Source organism: Centruroides sculpturatus, unplaced genomic scaffold, assembly GCF_000671375.1.
Source record: "Centruroides sculpturatus isolate CEXI.00-Female unplaced genomic scaffold, Cexi_2.0 scaffold262, whole genome shotgun sequence".
Taxonomy (NCBI): domain Eukaryota; kingdom Metazoa; phylum Arthropoda; class Arachnida; order Scorpiones; family Buthidae; genus Centruroides; species Centruroides sculpturatus.
This window is the reverse complement of record NW_019384536.1, coordinates 661,918-679,223: the sequence shown is the minus strand read 5'-3', so window position 1 is coordinate 679,223 and position 17,306 is coordinate 661,918. Positions and strand designations below refer to the sequence as shown.

The following is a 17,306-nucleotide window of genomic DNA, read 5'->3' as shown; positions in this document are numbered from 1 at the left end:
ACTTTACGACTTTATTGCAAAAAGAAACAAGAAAGAAAAAAAAGTCAGGACCTTCGTCACAAAAATGAACTATTAATGTAGAAAAAATGAACTAATTAATATATTATTATACATTTCTTTGTGCATATGTTTATGTGTTATTTAACATATATTATTATAGAAATTAATATAAAAATAACTTAAAATTAAAGTAAATTTTTTTTTCAATTTTCGGTCGCGTGTTCCCCTATTCCTATTTACTCTATGTTAAAATAACCTCGTTTAACGCTGTTTTCGTTTAGCGCTTTGTCGTCTAGGAACTCATCCCCGCATTAAGCGGGGTCTTACTGTAATATACTAATACTTAAATATAATAAAAAATTAATAGTATACTATCAAATAGTACATTCATTAGACTTAAAATTAAATTAAATTAGATAAAATTGCAATTAATTTACAAGTCATTAACGTAAGCAAGAAAATACGAATTTTTTTGAGAAAAAATACAAAATACAAGCAGATAAAAAATATACCAAATAAAACTACACATACTTGCATACTAGCATTATTTTTTTCGTATTTCTATTATAAAAATTTGATTTTATACGAATTTTTTAAATAATATAAGTAAATTTACTCCCAATGACCTTGAAATTTGCCTGAAATAATAAATGTTCTCCTAGAAGTTTCGGCATTCTGTGAGAGTAAGAGGGCGCCTTAACTACCAATCTTATTTCAATATTTAAAAAATGGTTATTTTCTAAATAGAACAATATAACAGACACATGGGTCGCCTGAACTAAACACCAGGTGCCGGCGAATCGGAGAACATCTGACGAGGCTGAAATCGCCATATGAACTCTATGACAAGATAAGATAAGACAAGACAAGGCCAAACATATATAACATTTTAAATTAATACTATAATCTAATCAATTTAAATTTATATTAAGCGTTATTATAAAATAAAGAAATTCGAAGAGAAATTTAAATATGAATAAATTATTTCAAAAATCTGGCAACTGTATTTCTCTTTTATCTTCGCGCCATCTGTCGGAATGAAATAAATTTAAGTGGACATGTGTAGTTATTGAATGTGTTATGATATATTTCAGATAGAAATGGATTTCGAAATTATTTCAAAAATAGGCAAATTGTTAACTTTATATATTATACTTTCATCGGTAATTTGTACCAGTTGTATTGCAGTAAGTATTATTTCATTTGTGTTCTTTGGTACGCTATTCAGTTACATTTATACTAGTTACTTATAAACAATTTGTATAAAATTAGTGATGTGCCGGATATCCGTATCCGTATCCGTATCCGTGGATATCCGAGGGAAAAAAAAGATCCGTATCCGTATCCGTATCCGTTACTTTTTAGCGGATCTTTTATCTTAATGAATTTCATTACTTATTATTGGATATGATTATTCCCTAATAATAATAATTATTATAATTACACAACATATAACTTCTAGATGCAAGCTCTTAGCACAAACATACTATTTACATAGGCGTAATCAATTGGCAAATACAATAAGACCCCGCTTAACGTTGATTCGATATAACGCGATCTGCTCGAAGCCTAAAAAAAAGCTCAAAATTTACGCCGATTTAAATTATCGCGGCATTTCATTCATTCGTATATAATACGATTATTTGCGAACACAAACCAACCAGTAAAAGGTGGCAAAAAAAGTGTATTTTCTTTAAATCTATATTTGTTTGGTGCAATTTTGGAAAAAATATAACATCATGAATGCAATAGAAAATATCGACATCGCTTGGCAAGAATTAACTGATATGTGCACGAATGAAGTGTGGAAGGTTGTGGGTTAAGGAAAGAAAAAAGCGACAAATGAAACTTCACGACTTTATTGCAAAAGAACAAGAATTTCAGAAAAGTCAGGACCTTCGTCACAAAAAATGAACTTTACATTTCTGTGTGCAAACATTTATGTTATTTAACATATAACTTATTATTATGCAAATTAATATAAAAATAAATTTAAAATTATAGTAAAATATGTTTATTTGTGGTCGCGTGTTCCCCTATCCCTATTTACTCTATTAAAATGACCTCGTTTAATGTGGTTTCGCTTAGCGCTTTGTTGTCTAGAAACGCATCCCCCGCGTTAAGCGGGATGTTACTGTATAATACACCAAGAGCTTGCATACAAACAGATTATTAAACACCCAGGTACTATACTACAGTTATACTCCATAGGCAGTNCGATCGGGATCTGTATTGTACACGTGCTTTGGATACAGCGAACTATTATTATCGCTGTAATTTCGCATGCTACTGTTTGCACCGTGAAGTTGGAATCCCCCGAAATAGAATCTGTATAAAGACGCGAAATAGCTTAATTGGAAAATTATATCAACTTTTGTTACTTTATCCTGTCTGCCTTTGTGGTGAATTCTAATTTAGCACACTTTCACACTATAAACAAAAACACGCGCAGTGCAAGTCAAAACACGTCGCGTTACTAACGCAAAGCGTCAACTATCGGTCCAAGGTCACACGCACCGCCGCCGACTGAGTACGAAAGTAGAGATCCATATCCGTATCTGTATCCGCGGATCTAGACACTAATGATCCGTATCCGCGGATATACATTTTTAACGATCCGGCACATCACTATATAAAATACATAAACGTATATAAACGAATGATCTAAAGTTAATTTTTACCACTAAAGACATCCCAAATATATACCAAATACATAATATTGTACATTTGAAGTATAATGTAGAGAGAGAGAAAAGTTATATCGCTATAAATGCTTTTCATTACTGAATAACAACAGGCTGGATGGCTAATCAGTTAAAGTCTACCACTTACTGCTCTGGAAGACCCAAAAATGAATCTGATTGGGTTGAAAACCTTAAGGAATTTTTTGGGAAGATGGTCCATTTTCTATATGTTGGGACTGCCTTGTATCTGACCCACAATGGGCTTGATAAAAAGTCCCCTAAAGACTTAAAAAAGTAAAAAAAAAATACATCTTACTTACAAAAGTAAAGTATTTTATTACTTACACGTATTTTACTTACAAAAGTAAAATACGTGTTGCATCATATGATGAACTGATAATTTTATTAAAAACTTGGGTAAAAGTTTACCAAATACTAATTATAAATTAGATAGAAATTAGTTAAATGAGTAGTGTTGTTATCAGAAGCAGATTTAATATTTCGTTTGCCTCTAGGCTATAACTTTTACTCTTTCAGATAATAATATGCCTTAAAATTACTGTTAAAAATTTAACTAAAATCATATTTATTGCCTTTAAAATTATATTAATATTTATATATCTGTAAGACCAAGTTATTATCAAAAGTTATATATAAGACCAAGTTATATATCAAAAGCACCAAGTTATTTTTCTTTACAAGAAAAATAACTTGGTGCTTTTAAAATGTTTGGCATCCTAGGTTTCAGCCTGTCAGAAAATCCATTCCGTGTTATATGAAGAAAAGGAATGACAATGGTAGAGTTAGAACTATAACTTAATTGTACTAACTTCAACATTATCATTACCATTACAAGTAACTAAGCATATGAAGATTCTTACCATTTCATTCTCTTTATAAAAATAGGACATACAAGAACATCAAAAATTTAAATTCTTTTAAAACAAAACTTTCTGTATTGATTCATTATTTGATATGACTAAAAATATTTTACAAAATTACTTTTTTAAACAAAAAATATTTGTCACTGCAGTTATTAATACTATTCTATATAAATGATAATTTTTTTAATGCTTTTAAAAATTACACTTTTTATAAAAGTTTCTGATTTTCAGTGGTGGTAATAATTATCACATGATGTCATATGAATTCAGTACTGAAAATACATGGTATATTAGATAAGCTTCATACTATTCATGTTTCATATTAAATATGAAATAAGAAATTAATGTACCAAACTTAAATAAATTTGAGATGTAGCAGTCATATTCTAAAGATAACATAATATTATATATTAATATTTAATTAATATTATATATAAATATTAATATTATATATTAATATTTATATTTTCACAGAATGAAGATCATGATGGTCATTTAACATTTTATTTATATCATTCCATGGATTCAGGTAAGTTTTAAAATTTTAAAAAATTTAACTTGACACATTATATACATGCTAATATTCTATCATAAATGGTCATTTTAGTGTAGTAGTTTCAAATTGTTGTTTTTATAAAATTGTGTAAAATTTACACTATCACTGGTGAAGAATTAAGAAACAAAACTTCTGTTTTAAATTTCAGTTTTGCCCATTGATAGACACCCTAAAAAGGGATTTAAAAGTAATATTCCATATAAATCTTTTATATTTGTAATTTTTAATCTAATTAGCCATGGATATCTGTTTTATCTGAATTTTCAGTTATCTGAGATAGCAGCAGTCCACATTACCTTGGATAATTGAGGTTCTGTAGTTTTGAAAAATGTTAATCAAATACAGTGGGTGATCGGTTAACGAACATAATCCGTTCCCAGGCTTTGTTCGCTATCCGAATTGTTCGTTAACCGATNTTATCAGAAGCAGATTTAATATTTCGTTTGCCTCTAGGCTATAACTTTTACTCTTTCAGATAATAATATGCCTTAAAATTACTGTTAAAAATTTAACTAAAATCATATTTATTGCCTTTAAAATTATATTAATATTTATATATCTGTAAGACCAAGTTATTATCAAAAGTTATATATAAGACCAAGTTATATATCAAAAGCACCAAGTTATTTTTCTTTACAAGAAAAATAACTTGGTGCTTTTAAAATGTTTGGCATCCTAGGTTTCAGCCTGTCAGAAAATCCATTCCATGTTATATGAAGAAAAGGAATGACAATGGTAGAGTTAGAACTATAACTTAATTGTACTAACTTCAACATTATCATTACCATTACAAGTAACTAAGCATATGAAGATTCTTACCATTTCATTCTCTTTATAAAAATAGGACATACAAGAACATCAAAAATTTAAATTCTTTTAAAACAAAACTTTCTGTATTGATTCATTATTTGATATGACTAAAAATATTTTACAAAATTACTTTTTTAAACAAAAAATATTTGTCACTGCAGTTATTAATACTATTCTATATAAATGATAATTTTTTTAATGCTTTTAAAAATTACACTTTTTATAAAAGTTTCTGATTTTCAGTGGTGGTAATAATTATCACATGATGTCATATGAATTCAGTACTGAAAATACATGGTATATTAGATAAGCTTCATACTATTCATGTTTCATATTAAATATGAAATAAGAAATTAATGTACCAAACTTAAATAAATTTGAGATGTAGCAGTCATATNATATATACTTAATATATAATTATATATACAATATTTAATTTATATATAATTAATATATATTGATAATTATATGTACAGTACCTAATTTATATATAATACTGTACAGACGATAGTAATCTCTCCGTAGCATGGCACTTGACGGCACGGAAAGTAGTTCGGCTGCCCGATGACGTTTTACGTAATTATAAGAGTTTTTTTACCGTTTTTTACGGATACCGTCGCAATTTTTTCACTGTCTTATAGGAATCGTAATTATAGGAACCCATTTTATAGGGGGTCTACTGTATGTGAATTTCTTGCAACCCACCAGACAAGGTCACTGGATCATTACTGTTGGTACTGCAGTGGCATGCCGTCCTTGGAAGCGGTGGAAGCATTGTTTCCCTTGTATTTTCTAAAATATAAATATATATTGTATTTATATTTTTATAAATTATTTTTATATTTTAATGTACTTTGAATTAATTAAAATTAATATTTTATTATAATCGCATTATGTATCTTATTACAAATTTCTATACTACATATAAAAAAAAGATAAGATTGCTATTGTATATTCGAATATCAGTGGCAGAATGGAAGCGCTGTATTCCCAATGGAACTGCTGTATTGTTGAATACGGGACAGCTTCCACAGCAAAAATATTTGAATGGTATTGTAAGGAACCAAGTCTGAGCTTTATTTTTATTTTACTTTTATTTTGCTTTCATTATATTTTGTTTGGGGCTTATGTTTATTTAAGACGAAGGTTTCCTCACCATTCACCTTAGTAACTTAAAAATAGAAGAAAAACCAACTCACCGACGAAAGAAAAGCGCCGTAGAAAAACTCGCGCACACTTGCGCTTCCCAAGCGGAAAAAAGTAAGTCCGCACCGAGAAAAAGGGGGGGGAAGACCCCACAACCCAGTTAGGAATCGCTAAACCTTAAAAGAATAAAGCATCCCGATAATTGTTAAAAAGAATAATGTAAAAGGTTAGCGAAGTATTGTCGGAAAATAATCTGCCAGATAAACAAGAAAAATTTAATGTTACAGATAAGTATGTAAATGAGGAGAGTGAGCTCATTCAGAATTGTGACGTCACCTCACACTATAAAGCCTCTAACTCAAGTGAAAACGAACGAGGTGAATTCCTGATAGCAACGAGCTTTGGTGAGCTTCGTAGCAGTGAACGAGAGAGGTGTCCGATAGGATTTTGAAGTTATTCGATTTGTGGATCGACGATTATAGAAAGTCTTGAGAGTTTGAGGAAATAGGTTCCTAGTATATTGAGGTGACGATTAGGATCTTTAATTTATAAGAATTATTGTTTATAAGTTAATTCTTTGATTTTGTCGAATTCCAAAGGGGAATAGAATTAAGTTAGAAATAGATTGATTTGAGTTGTCGGATTGATTCTTGTTGAATTTCATTGAATAAATTATTGTTTGATTTTTACTAAATACTGTATATAGAAGTTTAATTAAATATTTGATTTTGTTATTGACAAACTTTGTCATTATTTAATTCAGTGCACGCTTAAAGTCCAGGCCTGGCACACTAACGCGAATCCGCGTAAAGTACCCGTTAGGGAACGGCTATTTCCGGCACACAATAGTGTCAATAATCGTTGGAAAGTCGGAAAAATAATATAGTACTTTACAGTATAAAGCAGTCAGATTATACACATGTACTTTACAGACCACCAATCTCATGCAGTTTAGCTGATGAAAGCTACACACCATAATATTGTATAACGCTTCCACTGATTCTATGCAGGACCGATTCTGGGCTGTTAGCAACCTGCATGCTAGATATTTGGCCTCCCTCGCCCGATTATGTGAATCACGAGTAGATTTATAACTTAACCCACCGATAGGAGTTTACTGGTATGTTTTTATTATAATTCTGTATAGTTGACAGGAGTTTAAAAAAATCCATTAAAATATTTGATATATTTATTCTGCTCTCCCATCTTGTATTACTTACAGATTTCAATGTTAAACTAGTGATATTACTATTTAGTGTTTCCCATCTATAAGGGGATGCAGAAAAAAACGTGTACAATTCTTGTACAATGTTAAAAAATTAACTGTTACTTTGGCAGCATCATTTACAACTAAATGTAATGAATGAAATGCACAAGGTACAAAAAAAGCTCTAGAATTTATTTTTCTTAAATTTACAATTTATGTATCTGTTGTCATAAAAATTTGTCGTTCCACTTCTTTCACAAGTCTATTTAAGTACAAAGTAACCAATTTCAACTTATTTCTATTTAAGAAGTAGTTAAATAATTTAGAGATTAGAGAATTAGGGACATAAATAAAACTCTGCTGAACGAGCCAGAATTTTACTTAAACAAAAGCTTAACCAAACCAATCTCTAGCCGAGTATAGTGGGGACTGATTTCTTCATAATATTAGATGTAATAAAGACAGAACTTTTTCCAGTTCAATGAGAGTGACTGACTGAAAAGTCGTAAATTTTGGAAATTTCTGTAGACACCTGGTCTTAAAATGAATTAGAAAACAAATGATGAACAATCTATTAACCTTTCAACAGTGGAATAGTCAGGTATGGTGCTATCCCAAAGTAGTGGAGAATAAATGTGGGAAGTTTTTGAAGTATTTTTCTGCACATTTTTTCTCATTACCATTTCAGAAGAAGATTTTGTAAACAGTTATGTGTCTAGTAAAGAAAAGTATTTTTTTATTGTTACATAATTCATTTTTAGGTGAATTTTTTTTTTGCAGTAGTTTTTGGCGATACCCCCAAAAGAATTTAACAGATATATCCGTTCCTCGCCACTGCCACACAATCACCCTGGATGGATATATCCATCCCTTACTACTGAATGGTTAAGTTTAACATTGTTAATTATTGTACAGCTATATCTGGCAACACTGGCAAAAGTGTTCTGTCGTCTGAGGTTCGTCAATTTGAAATGTTGTAAATAAGTTCCGCTAGTCAGTAAAGTTAAGTAATAAAAGAACAAAAGAAAACGAAAGGTAATGCTTCATTTTTTGTCTTAACATGGTAGCAGAGCGTGGTTAAAAGAAAAAAGAACGGAAAAAAAAAAAACAAGAAGCGAAAAGAGTTAAATAATTAAAGAAAACAAAGAAAGAGCACACGTGGTAATGGCGGCGAAGAATAGTGATATCAATATACCAATATTTGACGGAGCAGATTACAGTAACTGGAAATTACGTATGTTTAAGTTTTTACAGTTCAAAAAGTGTAAAGATGTAGTAATGAGAGCTAAAATTAAGACCGATGATGACGAATGGGACGAACGAGATATCCAGGCGACTAATTATATCTATAGCGGAATAACTAACAAACAGCTAGAATATATAAGCGAACTTGATACGGCTTACGAAATTATCCAAAANTTATTGCTGTCAAAATTCTTTAAATATTCATCAAATGGATGTAGAAACAGCATTTCTAAATGGTAAAGTTTTGTCTGAAGTTTATGTAAAACAGCCAATTGGTTATGAAGATGGTACTGATAGAGTTTATAAATTGAATAAGTCATTATATGGATTAAGGGAAAGTCCTCGAGCATGGTATGAATGTTTTAATGACTTTCTGACTACTCTTGATTTTTACAGGAGTAAATATGATTATTGCCTGTATGTTAAAAAAGAGAATGATTTGACAATTTACATTTTATTATTTGTTGATGACCTTTTGATTTGCTGTAAAGATAAACAAATTATTGTTGACATTAAAAACAAGTTATCTAATAAGTTTAGAATGAAGGATTTAGGTAGAGTAAAAAACTACATTGGTATTGATATTGAATATGACTATGTACAAGATAATATTTTAACCTTAAGTCAGAAATCTTATATTGAGTCTTTAGCTAAACGTTATAATATTGAAAATTCAAATTGTATAAAACACCTATGGAATTAAATTTAAAACTGGAAAAGTCTAATGTAAATGAGAATGTTAAGAAAGGAAAATTTGAAATTGTAAAATTAGTGTAAGAAAATAATATTGCTGATATTTTTACCAAGGCATTAGGAAATGTCAAATTCATTAAATATAGAGAGATGCTAAATATAAAAGAATAGAATATAAGATGATAAGATGTGTGAGATTAAGATAATTTGTTAATTAATAGTGCTGTCAACTTGGATGTTACTTTTCTTGTGTTTAACTATTTTGTGTTACAATATAAATGTAAGGAGGCATGTTAATTATTGTACATTTATATTGTTAATTATTGTACAGCTATATCTGGCAACACTGGCAAAAGTGTTCTGTCGTCTGAGGTTCGTCAATTTGAAATGTTGTAAATAAGTTCCGCTAGTCAGTAAAGTTAAGTAATAAAAGAACAAAAGAAAACGAAAGGTAATGCTTCATTTTTTGTCTTAACAAACATATTTAGATTTTTTTACAACTATGGTGAGAAAAGTTTAAAATGTACAACAACCCTGTTGCATCCTTTGAGGTATACTAGTGATGCAACAAAAGAAGCATTTGACATTGACCAATATCAGCACCCTCGAAATTTGGCATGCATGCATGCATGCACTGCACACCTACCAGGACCATTTCTGATTCCATCCATTAGCTAACTTATGGATACAAATTCACCGAGTTCAGCGTTAATAAAGTTTCTTTAGTATTAACACAAGTACTTTCGACGAATGTATAATCGTCGTCTTCAGGTGAAAAGAACAAATTTTAACAAGACAAACGTGCAGGATGTTCCAAAGAAACAAAATATTTAAATTCAAACAGGCGTCCGGAAATTTCGTTAAGAATGTGCAAATAATTTTTGATATGTTCAAATTTTTATATTTTACGATGTTAGCGGCGCATGCGTGGAAATGCTACCGCGTTGGCGATACAATGTTAGGCGCGTTTCGCTTTTTAGGCGCCAATATAAGGCAATCCACACCCCGGGTAGATCGAGGGTGGGAACAGTGCACGCTTCTGAAGTAGCCGTGAGAAACGCTTCCCAGATAAACACAAGCCTTCGATTGTTGCAGCATTTAATTATTTCTGTTCTGGGCCATAACAGGTTGTAGCCTTGCTTGAGAACTTTTTTAGTGAGCTCAGTAGAACATCTTCCTTTGGCTACGTCAAGTAAAGTAAAAGATGCCCTATACCCATGTACCACATGTACGCTGTACAGAAAGGAAAAAGCATCCGTGATCCAATCATCATTGCCGTATCTTGGACCAATCTCTTCACGCATCAGCCGCATATTTCGACGACATAATTTCATACTACCCATAACTCCCCTACCAAACCTGTGCAGATGTATCTGCAACGACCGGGACAGGCTAACCACTTTAGAAAAGTCAGGGATTTACAAGATACACCTAGAAAATCTGGTAACGGGAAATATTACAAGATACATAGGAGCAACAACAAGAATGCTTGCCTCCCGCCTTGCTGAGCATCAGGATGATGTAGCCAAAGGAAGATGTTCTACTGAGCTCGCTAAAAAAGTTCTCGAGCAAGGCTACAACCCGTTATGGCCCAGAACGGAAATAATTAAATGCTGCAACAATTGAAGGCTTGTGTTTATCTGGGAAGAGCTTCTCACGGCTACTTCAGAAGCGTGCAATGTTCCCACCCTCGATCTACCCGGGGTGTGGATTGCCTTATATCGGCGCCTAAAAAGCGAAACACGCCTAACATCGTATCGCCAACGCGGTAGCATTTCCAAGCATGCGCCGCTAACATCATAAAATATAAAAATTCAAACATATCAAAAATTATTTGCACATTCTTAACGAAATTTCCGGACGCCTGTTTGAATTTAAATATTTTGTTTCTTTGGAACATCCTGCACGTTTGTCTTGTTAAAATTTGTTCTTTTCACCTGAAGATGACGATTATACATTCGTCGAAAGTGATTGTGTTAATACTAAAGAAACTTTATTAACGCTGAACTCAGTGAATTTGTATCTATAAGTTATACAAACATTGGCGTGAGTTTTTAAATTTATTTTTATCCATTAGCTATTCGTAGGGAGCTATTTGACTAACTTGTAAGTGGATTGTTTTAAGATTTAGAAAGTAAAGAATATTTTATGTTATTTTTATGTACTTTTCTTTACAAAGCTATATTTAATTATAATTTTCTTTAAAAGTATATTCATAAAATTGAAGAATATTTTGTATCAGTTATGTATCCACAACACACATTTTATTTCACCAAGTAAGTTTTTATAGTTTTATTTATAATTTTAGCCCATATATCGTGGCTAGCAATTCAGAATATAATTATGATATTAAAAATACATTTAGAGAAGTCTACAGTTTTTACTGGCTTATCGAACAAATGAATACAAATGGACCCTAGACCATTACTGGTGCTCAATTAACTGATTGCTCCTGGAAGTTAGCTTCTTACAGAAACACAGCTTCCCTATCATCAAATGTCACAGCACACCACTGTGGTACTGTATACTGTTTGCTATCATTGAAAATCTTGATATCAATGGCTGTTACAGATCCACTGGCTTGGGACATCCTAGCATAGTTTGCTTACATTTTTCTCTAGTTATGGCATTCAAATGTAGTACAAGTGTCAATAATAGTGTAAAACATAAACACAAGACAGTATTAATGCAGGAAGAGGTTGAATTGTTTAAAAAACTCAACTACAGTGTTTAGGTGCAGAAACTATGTAAAATGTATAGTATCAGTACATACATCCATACAATTAATATAGCTATACCTGTTTCATTTCTGCTAATAAACTGTACTATTTATATAATTTAATCTTTAATTCACATTTAATAGTTGTTTAAGTTTCTATCAATCCATAATGCTGTAGAGATACAGGACTCATGATTAGTAAGTCAAAGGTGTATTACTGAATTTAATAGACTAAAACAACTAAAACACCTTATTAAACTTCTAATTTACAAGAAAAATATGTTACACTCTTTAGATCAAATGAGACTACTTTTTTCATCGAACACTTCCTGCATTCTCACTATATGTCTGCTAACATTATGGACTCATTATCTTGACAACTTCCAATTTTTTTAACTAAATTACATCATACAATTAAAAAAACTAACTGAAAATAAAATGAAACTCACATGTACACATGCACAAAATGTAATTAGTAAACACTTAAATATTATATAGGGTGTATTTTTTATCTTGAGACAATGAAATATCTTAATTGGATCTCATTATTTTGGAAAAAGGCATAGACAAAAGTTGTAGTGTGTCGAGGGGACAATCAATTGGTGACCTCAAATGTGAGCTTGACCTTCAAGGTCATTTGGAGGTCAAGTCTGTTTTTTTCAATGGGAACACATATTTTTGACCCCGGAAATCAAAAGAGCAGGAAATTTTACATTCGGATATACTTTTGATCTTAAGGTGTAGGTCAAAGGTCAAGATTATTTTAAGGTCCAATCAAAAACATTTGAATTATATATGATCCTTTAAATATTTTGTGGCTATATATCTGAACTTTTCTCATACAAAAATAAATCTAGCAATGAGTTGCATAACTCTCCTAGCTGTTATGAGTTTTTATTAAAAAGAAAACTTTACATTATTAAGCAAAAATATAAAATTGTGTTTGGTGCCAAATATTATCAGATTTTGTTATAAAAATTTTTATATTTTTAATTATTATAAAATGGCAAAATAGCATAATTTTGAGAGTAAGGATGAGTTTTATGAAAAAGTGTAAATATTAATGAAGATTTTATTTGTTATTAAATCCTACCCCTTCTTATATCTCCCCACCATCTTGATCTTTTACCACCAAAAATTAATAGCATCAATGCTCCTTACAGGCAAGCCACCATGCCAAATTTCATTTCTCTACCCCATCCTGAAATATTAAATGAAATAGGCACTAACACACACACACACATCCATGGAATTTTTTTTTTTTTTTTTTTTTTGTTTATTCAGCAGGTCTTAAAATTTGAAGATCTGAAAAAACTCAGATGGTCAAATTTGACATGATTTCAGTACTTTCCCTTCATTGGTAATTCTAATGCCAGAAACACTGGTTTATACATTGAATCATTTATATTTCTATGTTATTTTACAACTTGTTTAAATTATAATGATTGCATGTTAAGGTGGACAAGTAGCCTCTAAATGAAGGTTGACTGTGCCATTATTTTCTGAGGTGTGAGAAAGGACAAAAGAAGACTTTTTAGTGCATAATCTTTTATTTATTTGTGATCCTAAGTATGTCTTTTAACAAGAACAAAAACATTAGTATCATTAAAGTTTCATTGCTGAATATAAGGTTTTTTTCTTTTTGTTGTTTGTCAAATAAGTGTCATTATTCATACAACATTACAATCAAATAAATATAAACATGTTGTTTTTGAAACTGTGTTTGATAAATATATTGGACTTTGAACTCAAATGTGAGTTTTAAATGAACACTTGGCTTTATTTCCATCACTTTTTAGTTTTTAACTAAAAAGTGATGGAAATAAAGCCAAGTGTTCATTTAAAACTCACATTTGAGTTCAAAGTTCAAATATAAACATCTCAACAACACCCGATACATTGCAATAACCCACCTTCGATTGCCATATAACATTGGGCTATAATTTGGTAATAAATAAATATCCACATGATAATTGGCAGTTGTGGGTTTGAGTCCCGCTCCGGGCCGATTCTTTTCTTCCAGGTTAATCTAAAATTATTTAATTAAATTATAATTATTAAATTTAATACAAGATGGCACCTAATGCCTCCCTGTAGTGTCAAATTCATTAGTAATTTATAATTATTATTACCAAATTATAGCCTGGTGTTATATAGCAATTGAAGATGGGTTAATCTAATAAATATCAAATCTTATAATAAACTGAAATTTTAATATGCTTTATGTACATTTAAAAACAAAAAATTTATTCCTAAACCTATTATAGCATAAGTATTATAATTAAAGCTATTATAGCATAATACAAAAGCTTAATGAAAAATCAGTCCTTTAAAATTTATTTTATTAAAATTATTAATAGAAAAATTTCTACTGCATCAGTATATATTTGTATTAATTTTATATCTAGTTTCAGTAAGCTGAATTTGATAGTAACTGTATATTATGCATTAAGATTTTTGTTTTTACATTTTAGTTCCATCTTCAAAATATTTTTCTAGAGGTATTATATCTGTAAATTCTCAGAAACAAGGTGTATTTCAGCAAGATGGTGTACTATCACTTGGCGAAATTCAACAATTGAAAGTAAGTGAACTTATTAATATAGAAATCTTTTGAACAGTAAATCTTGATTTATGCAAGATTGTTATATGTGGATTCATATTTTTATGGATGGCAAATGCTTTGCTTAACCCACTCTTAATACCACTGAGTCTAACTCTTAAGTCAGCAAATCATGTTTCTTTAGTTTTTGATATTCCAAACATAGAGAATTATTGAATGTTACACAGTATGGTGAATATCTCAGTTTGCATGTATTTTTTTCAAGTATTGTACTTGATACAGTGTATAACTTAAATAAATTTTACTTTTCATATTCACAACGTCAGACTAAAATATTATTTATTAAAGTAAAAACATAAGTAAAATTTGTAAACACATTTTAATGTTTTTGTGTTAAGTTGTGTAAGTAAGTGTCTAGGTAATCATCTGAAACTATTTGATGTGGAATACTAATTTACATGAAATTACATTGTGTGTGTTAATGCTGACTTATTAATGTTAAACTTTCGCATATCAAGATTCTTTCAAGAAATAATAGAAAAAGATCAACAAGTAGGTAAAATATTTTGATTTAGATCATTATTAGGATTAGTAGTAGAAGTATTATTCATATACCATTAAATTACATTAGCACATATTGGTTCTGAATGCAATAATATTTCATCTGTGAAAAAAGCAAAGATAGATAAAATTGTCTTTAAAAAATGAATTACTAAAAATTGCAATTTATATATTATAAATATGTTTATGATTGGCCATCAGTAAATCATGAAATTATATTTTTTTAAAATCAAGCTATATATCTGAACTTTTCTCATACAAAAATAAATCTAGNCTATTATATTTTTTTAAAATCAAGTATAATACAAATGTACTATATTAATAATAAATTTTGAAAATGGATTTTATAAACAAATTAGTCAAATGTCAGCAAATATTAAATTTTAGATAACATTGTATAATCACAATTTTCTGAGAATTTAAAAAAAAAAATTATTATCAATAAAAACATTTCAACAATGAATACAAATTTTATTTTTAGTTGGGCTTTTATAAGTCATAACATACCCTAGAAATGCACTCAATTCACATAAAGTGTTGAAGTTTAGATTTTTCTCTCTTGGACTTTCATTGGCTGCAATTTTAAAAACTTGTAGACCTATAAATTCCTACTATTGTCCATCTGTCTGTTATTCCTTAATCTCAAGAATGGAGTTAGATACATGAAAGTCAAGACCAAATATGGAAAGCTTAGGGCAGGAGACCCCAATTAACTCTGTATGAACTTTCGATGCAAGTCCCATTATTTCAATTCAAAATTTTCTCCTGTAAGCAGTTAGATAGGTGACTGGCACAACTCCATTGCTAAGAGAAAAGTGAGGTAAAAGGGCAAGACACTACAATATTACTATTACTACTTGAGGTGGAAAGCATATGCTTTGAATTAAATAAATTAAAAATATGATTAAAAATTGTAGCCAGGCATTGTGACGATGTCACAATAAATGATTGCTTGTTGAATTTAGTATTCATTTTAGTTCTTCAGTATTCAAATAATTCAGTATATACTATTTAAATACTGAAAACATTTTAACAATTATTTATTTACATTAACAAAACAGAATTTAATTTAACTTTTTTATTAATAAATGATTTAAATGTTAAAAAACTTATTTGACATTAGTAATTTAGTATCTGAAATCCTTTAATATTTTCTTTTATACGAATATAAACTAAACATGAAATTTGAAATCTCATTAATCATCTGTGATTATGTACAGAAATAAAATTTGTAAAAATCATCTCACTTAACTATGTAATAAATTATCTTATAATGACTTTCTAAAATGCAAATGTTAGATCATTAGACTCATTAGTGTGACCATTAATGATCTTATGCCAATATACATCAAATTAAGACTGCACTAAATGATAGTACCATTATCTTGTTCCCTTTTCATACGTTGCTTGAAGGAAGCAGTGGCAACAATTAGTTTTTAATGGAAATAAGTCAGTAATGTCAATTTCAAAGTTGTAAAGAATGACATAATAAGCAATTTTAGCTTAAAAACATAGTATGGATTCACCCCAACACACTTACTTGAGAGAAAAAGAATAAGTCAACAGAAAACAGCGTTAAAGGGCTTTTTTAATGTCATTTCAGTTGCCTGATGATGATATTTATATGAATATTGAAAGCGCTAGCAAAGGAATTTAAAAAAGCCCACTAATGTTGTTTTCTGTTGACTTATTCTTTTTCTCTCAAGCAATTTTAGCTTTGTTGTATTCCAAATAACAAATGCAATTCTGGAACAAGTTTTCAAAAGAAACTCTTCAAAGAAAAATGATATCAAAAATATAAAGGAAATACAAAAAAATTCCTGAGGTGTATGCAAATCAGGGCTGGGACAAGGATGAGATGAGCAAGGCACTAACTTCATGTAAACAACTAGGAGGTGCACTAACTATCAATAAAAATAAAGATATTAATTAAAAATTTTATACAAACAAAAGAAAATCTGGTAGTGGTTTAGCTGACAAAATTGTTTATAGATGAAAAAAGGATGATCTTGATACTTGGTTTGGTGGGAATGGCAATATAATACATGGGTAATCATTCAAGGGAAATGTTGCCAAGAGAGTTTCTATGAGAATCTGTCCCTTATTTTTGTGTTAGACACACAAAGAAAAAGCTGGAAAATGCCACATAGCCAGTCTATTGGTCAGACACAAACTTGCAATCCACTACCAGTCTTCAGTGACCTGTTTATCCACTAAGCCACTGGTGGGCCCTAGACA

At 29.9% G+C, this 17,306-nt stretch overlaps 1 protein-coding gene across 1 annotated transcript; it reads left to right on the top strand.

The window, feature by feature from the left end:
- The first annotated feature begins 995 nt into the window (after window positions 1-995).
- On the top strand, window positions 996-14,576 carry LOC111623255. The gene is made up of 3 exons (XM_023365781.1): window positions 996-1,187; window positions 4,043-4,097; window positions 14,419-14,576. The coding sequence occupies exons 1-3, from the start codon at window positions 1,074-1,076 to the stop codon at window positions 14,559-14,561; spliced, it is 312 nt and encodes a 103-aa protein (XP_023221549.1). The 5' UTR covers window positions 996-1,073; the 3' UTR covers window positions 14,562-14,576.
- The last annotated feature ends 2,730 nt before the right edge of the window (window positions 14,577-17,306 follow it).